This window comes from Nelusetta ayraudi, unplaced genomic scaffold (assembly GCF_046127955.1).
Source record: "Nelusetta ayraudi isolate G7.1 ecotype Tasmania unplaced genomic scaffold, CSIRO-AGI_Nayr_v1 ptg000060l, whole genome shotgun sequence".
NCBI lineage: Eukaryota > Metazoa > Chordata > Actinopteri > Tetraodontiformes > Monacanthidae > Nelusetta > Nelusetta ayraudi.
The window spans coordinates 4,785,416-4,791,429 of record NW_027466110.1 but is presented as its reverse complement, the minus strand read 5'-3'; the positions used below and the strand labels follow the sequence as shown (position 1 = coordinate 4,791,429).

The 6,014-nt window shown below is 42.3% G+C and overlaps 1 protein-coding gene across 2 annotated transcripts; it reads right to left on the bottom strand.

The window, feature by feature from the left end:
- Window positions 1–136: 136 nt before the first annotated feature.
- Window positions 137–4,136, bottom strand: cmklr2 (chemerin chemokine-like receptor 2). Of its 2 annotated transcripts, none has more exons than XM_076040232.1 (3): window positions 3,754–4,136; window positions 2,633–2,750; window positions 137–2,173 (listed from the first exon to the last, which is right to left on the bottom strand). In XM_076040232.1, exons 1-3 carry the CDS (start codon window positions 3,792–3,794, stop codon window positions 1,073–1,075), a joined length of 1,260 nt encoding a protein of 419 aa, XP_075896347.1. In that variant the 5' UTR covers window positions 3,795–4,136; the 3' UTR covers window positions 137–1,072. The 2 variants fall into 2 exon arrangements, with proteins under 2 accessions (XP_075896347.1, XP_075896348.1); XM_076040233.1 differs by having other exon boundaries at window positions 2,613–2,750; window positions 3,754–3,768.
- Window positions 4,137–6,014: the final 1,878 nt, after the last annotated feature.

Genomic DNA, 6,014 nt, shown 5'->3' with positions numbered 1-6,014 from the left:
ACTGCTGACTAACAATAAAACCATCAACAAAAGTCGATACAATTATTTCCTCTGCGGATGTGCGCGTATTTCAATTCATCTGCCTGGAGCGTATTGATGTATAACACTGTCAATTAACATTATCAACCAGCTCATCTCGACATTTCGATATTATTCCCGCATCACAATTGTTAATGTCACAGAGGCTATATTTCATTTAAAATGTTATCACTGGTTTTCGGCGAAACATCTTTAAAGCCATGTGATGGCGAAAGTGATGTATTCAAATCAGAGTTCATCATCTTAAAATAACAGGAAATGGCTGGTGAGTGAAAATCGCCTCAGGAAATTGATTCAATTCACATCCTTGTTGACATCATCCTCGCGGCCTCTGTTCAACCCACAGGATGTAGGTTTGAAGCATTCACAAAACCTCCTGCTTATCTCTGAATGAGGTGTTTAAAGCCTTGTCAAGCAAGTCAGTCACTACAGATATATTAAAGGTAATTACAATAAAAATGTTTATTAAGATATATGATATGTATTAGCAATATATTATGACAAAATATAACTCTTGACCAGTTCAAAATGTGCTATATTAAAATGTAGCAATAAGGCAATTACAAAACTAATAGAAAAACAAGTCATTCAGTTACGAAGCGATATATATATACACCATACATCCATATTCCTCTTTAAGAACCAAAATTTGTGCTTCATTAATACAATAACAAAAAACGATATGCCCTCTTCATGAAAGCGCTTAATTACTTAAGTGACAAGTAGAAGTAGTGTAATTTAAAAAAAAAAAAAAAAACATTAAAAAAAAAATCAGAAAACCAAGAAAGCCAAAACTGCGTTGAGGAACTGATCAGCTTTCTCAAGTTTCTTTGTCTGCAATGGTTTTTTAAACGAAAACAGATATTCTTTCTGCAATCAAATATGTCGAAGTTGGTCGAAATGACGCACAATACACAAACAGTAGCACTACAGCTCAAAGGAAAAGCTATGTTAATGCTCAGCTTCTAAGCTTAAGTTGTAGAAGCTCATTGTTTGCATGAATAACTACAACGTTCTGAAGTTATGGTCATAATCATAGAGTTGAACACTGCAAGGGCTCCTCTGGGACGCTGTGCTGGTGAACACCCGGTGCAGACTCCATGTCGGTGGCAGAGATCGACTGGCTCAGGTCCCGCAGTGAGCTCCTTAAGTTGAAGCATGCACGCTTTAGAATGCGACGAATTTTCTTCCCGAGCAGCACATACAGGAGAGGGTTAATGCAGCTGTTAAAGAAACCTAAGCTGGTGGCAAGAGGGAAGCCTGCTTGCAACACGTGGTGCAGGTGCAACGAAGAATGTATCGTTAACTCCATCAGACTAAAAGTATGGAAAGGTGCCCAACACAAGAAGAAAGCCAGAATGACAGCGGAGACTGTTTTCGAAAAGCTGGAGAGACGAACCAATCCTCTGGATTGATTCACTTTGACTGTCAAAAGTATTGCTGTCACAGCAATGGCAGTGAGTGGCAACAGGAAGCCCACCGTGGTTCGAATGGCCACTGTTGCGATGTGTCTCATGGCCGCCGTGTGTCTGTCTGCCGGGTGGTAGTTGTTGAAGCACACTATCTTGTCATGTAAGCGTACGGTCTCGCGGAAAATCAGTGCAGGGCAGCTCAAGGCCGCCGCCAGCATCCATATGCAACCACACACGGCCCAGGCTCCGCCCACCCTGCGGTACCTCCGCGACCAGTTGAGGTGAACCAGGGAAACGTACCTGTCTATGCTGAGCACTGTGACAAAGAGCACGCTGGCATACATGTTCATGGCAGACACAAATGAGTTGAGTTTACACATGGCTGCGCCAAAGTCCCAGTGGAAGTCCCGCAGGATGTAGTCAATGTAGAAGGGTAGAAATAGCACAAACACCAAGTCTGCCATTGCTAGGTTGAGCAGCCAGATGCTGTTGACCGTCCTTTTGCTCTTGAAGGCTGTCACCCAAATCACAGTTCCATTTCCAATGATACCGAGCACAAAGGAAACAACGTAGATGACCACAGAGATAATGTGCATCGTCTCCCTTTGCCTGTGTTCCACTTTGAGGTCGTCGCCTTCTGCGTACAATCCGTCAGTGTCCTCTTCCACGTAGTAGTCATAGGTGTAGTTTCCATAGTCCTCAATGCCTTCCATCACTGCGAGCTTGAATTTTTATTTTTAAAAACATATATGTGAGAAGTTAGACTTTTATACACACTTCCAGTCAAAAGTTTGGACACACCCTATGAATTCAATGTCTTGTCTTTCATTCTAAAGACTATTGACATTGCAGTTTCTCACTGAACGCATCAAAACTACATATGAATACAAATGGAATTATGTAGGGAACAATAAAAGTGTAAAATAACCCAAACTCTGTTTATATTTAAATTCTGCAAAATAGCCACCTTTCATAAAAATCGTATTGAGAGTTATTTAACATGTTTTTCTTGTATATCTTGTATATCTTGTATATCTTGCTCATAAAGACAAAACAAAAAAACTGCGTGAGAGAAGGTGTGTGCAAACTTTTGACCGGTAGTGTATGACAAACATATATTTTTTTAACCTAGTTTTTCAAAATCCCTAAAAAAATATTCACCATATATCGCATGTCCTCACCATCACACTCTGTAGGATTGTCCCGGGCTTTCCCTCACAAGGATCCAGTCGCCTGTAATGAGCCTCTCCCCACTCAGCCCATGTGTTGAAGTTACCAATGGGTGTGTCCGGCGTAACCCTGGAACATAGTGTCAACATGCATTTGGATCAACAATGTGGATGGTGTGATGCACCACAGATGAGGCGGACAGGCGTGCGTAGCATGAATCACGTTTGTACTCCAAGGGAAACACAGAGGAACTGGCAAAAAATAAAATGCTCTGTTACACAATCTTTTCAAGCCCTTGAGTTGTGTTGCCTATCACCAATATTTGTATCAACATAAGGAGCAGAGCAGAATATAAAGCCAAAACTGATTTTTTTTTTTTGTTTTTTTTAAATTGGCTTTAAGCTACATTTCTACAAAAGTAACCAGACTTATGAATGTAGTTGCCATTCAACATTATATCTTTCCCCTGGTGTTGTTTACATAGGAAAGGAATTCATTTTAACAAAAGAGAGCAAGTTCAAAATAATAGAGAGAGAGAGAGAGAGAGAGAGAGAGAGAGAGAGAGAGAGAGAGAGAGAGAGATTAGATTTCATGCTTTCATTACATCTCTCTCTTTAAAAGAGTTCACTAACGTGAAGTCAGATCACTGGGCTCACGTAAACATAGAAGCCGTATGAAAGATAGCGGACGAAAAATCTTCACTAGCAGGACTGTGTGTGTGTGTGTGTGTGTGTGTGTGTGTGTGTGTGTGTGTGTGTGTGTGTGTGTTCAATCAAAGCAGGCACGAACTGTCGCAAAACAAAAAAAAAGTCTGAGAACAATACTTGGGATAAAATAAAGAAAAGGGAGATACTGTTATTGTTGTGAGTACGAAATCACAACTAAATCTAAACTCTGTGAGAACAATCAAAGCCTCGTCCTGACCAAAGTATCCCCGGTCGAAGCTGACTAACTAGAAGTATACGAGTCAGGACACGAAGCAAAGCCCCTTTTGACAGCCAAACATCCCACTAATGGGTACAAAGTAGCCGTTCGCTGTGTGTTATTACGTGCCACATACGCACGCGTAACACCGACGGTATGAGGTGCGCTACGTGCAGAGCGATGGTACCAAGAGTTGTGCATCTCTTACCCAGTAGTGTAGCCCCCAAAGCGCTGTTCTCTCTCCCACATGAGCCGGATGAAAGCAGCGACGACTCTCGGGTGAACGTGGCCGCTAACCTAGCAGTGTAGCCGGGCCCAGGTCCGCCTCTTCTTCTCCTCCCGGCCGCTAAACTCCGTTCAGCCAGCGTGTGCAGCAGTCTTTCCGTGACTCCATCCAAGTTTTGCTCTCCGGCTCTGAGTTTTTGAGAGGGGAGGGAAGCCGAGCCGAGCCGTGTCGTGCCGGGCCGAGTTGTGGGCGCGTCCGACTGACGCGTCAAAAGTGAACCGCAGAACAGGGGGAGGGAGGTTATTGGCCACCGCGAAGAATGCGTTCATTCACTGGACCTGCGGCCGCGGACCTGCTCCACAGCACATCCCTCAACCGACCGCCTGGCCACAGGGGCGGCTAAAAGGGGGGTCTGGGGTGTGTGTGTGTGTGTGTGTGTGTGTGTGTGTGTGTGTGTGTGTGTGTGTGTGTGTGTGTTAAATTGCAATATCTTTTCCTATCTTAAATTGCACACAGGAGTGCCTCTTTAATTGCCTTTGCTTTGGTCTCGCAGACCTGACCCCAGCGTGTTAATTAGGAAAGAATACACTTGTGGTATACATTTGCCATTACTATGTGGCAGGGCTTGTTGCCTCGCATAAAGTTTTTTTTTTCTGAAACAACTTGGCCGATGCAATGTTTTTGCAGTTGTGTGTTTCCAGACATGAGCTTTCTGTTCTGTCTGATGATTCAGCCAAGGCAGAGTAGGTTCTTTGCCAATGTTTTTTAAACAATTTCACTCCGCACCAACACTGCATGGCATGTCACGGCCGTGAGTAAGTAATCCACAAACGTAAATCCACAAAGCAAAGGGGACTTTTTTAATGTGGTACTATGATTGGCACTGTAGTTGCGCAGACAGTTTTAATTACCTTTCCACAAGTGTTTGAGGGTACACCAAACCTCACAGAGCAGCTGGATGGCCAAGGCCATCTCGTGCTTCCGCCTTGCCCAGTGACAACCGAGTTTATGTTCATGTCCTTCTTTTTTTGAGATAGGACAAGATTAGCAAGCAGCTGCTGCTAGTTTCCTGGAAAGAGGAAGCAACTCTTCCTACCTTAAACTGAAAAGATCTGACTGGTCTGCCTTGAATGTGATCGAGAGAAGGTTGGTATTTTACCCTCTAATTAATTTTTTTTTTTTTACATAATTATTTTAAATAGTCTCATGTCTGCAAATGCTTTCTTTGGCCTTTTTTGCTTGATTGATATGTTTCAGAAAATATTTAATCAAAACGATGGGCTGGATGAGATTGTCGTTTAAATTCCGGTCCAGAAATCTTAGCACCAAGGTTTTAGGTTGTTTGTTTTTCTGCACTAAACCCATTTGTGGAAGGTAGAACACACTGAAGTATCCAGTTTAAAAGGAATGTGTCGACCATCAACAACCTGCCTGCTGCCCAAAGCAACAAAAACTGCAAGAATTTCACCTCTGCAAAGACACTGCCTGAAACTGGATGCTGCTGTTTTACTGACTGAGTTAGTGGGAAAAATATTAGATTTTCAAATTTCCAAAGTTCTAATCAGCTGTGGGTGGAAACACATACAAACTGGAAATTCTTTTCCATCAGAACTTTTTTAAACTCAGATCTGGGGTCGAGTAGACACAATCTGAATGTTCTTGTTTCTTTAATTTACAAGTGTAATTTCCTCATTACTCAGTAATTTCGATCCTCTTTAACAAAAAATAACCTCATCAAACTTTTGTGAACTCCTCGTCCCAAAGGGATAAAGCAGTGTCATCATTCTGCGTCAGTTTTTGGTGTGACAGTGCAGAACTTTAACCTACAAGTCATGGCTTGAGGATGAACTTTGTGTGTGTTTGTGTGTGTGTGTGTGTGTGTGTTTGTTTTTTACTTTCTGAAATCTATTGGTAAATCTGGGAAGAATGCTCCTCTGAAAACACTTGAAATTAAATGACACAACAGTCACAGCTCGTCAGCTTACGTGCCTTTTCTCATGTACTTCTCCAATGGCGCTGAAACGTTTTTTGTTTTCCTTTTACAATCTAACACAGCACATTTTCGATCAACCAACTATTCTACTGTTGCAAAAGAGGCTAGAGTATAGAGGGCTGAAGGGGGAAAAAAAACTGGCTTGCATAAGTCCTGAGTCAGGAAGCATGTCGAAAACAGCAAAAAAAAAAAAAAAAGAAATACCGAAGTCTAGACCATATCCCTTCACTCCAACAAAAACGGTTTCGTT

What these genes read in the sequence shown, in the direction of transcription:
- cmklr2 (XM_076040232.1), bottom strand. Translation starts at nt 3,794, where the DNA reads ATGTGGGAGAGAGAACAGCGCTTTGGGGGCTACACTACTGG. An exon ending in TTTGGGGGCTACACTACTGG is followed by an intron (nt 2,751 to 3,753) that starts GTAAGAGATGCA and finishes ACTATGTTCCAG; the next exon opens with GGTTACGCCGGACACACCCA. An exon ending in CAATCCTACAGAGTGTGATG is followed by an intron (nt 2,174 to 2,632) that starts GTGAGGACATGC and finishes TAAAAATTCAAG; the next exon opens with CTCGCAGTGATGGAAGGCAT.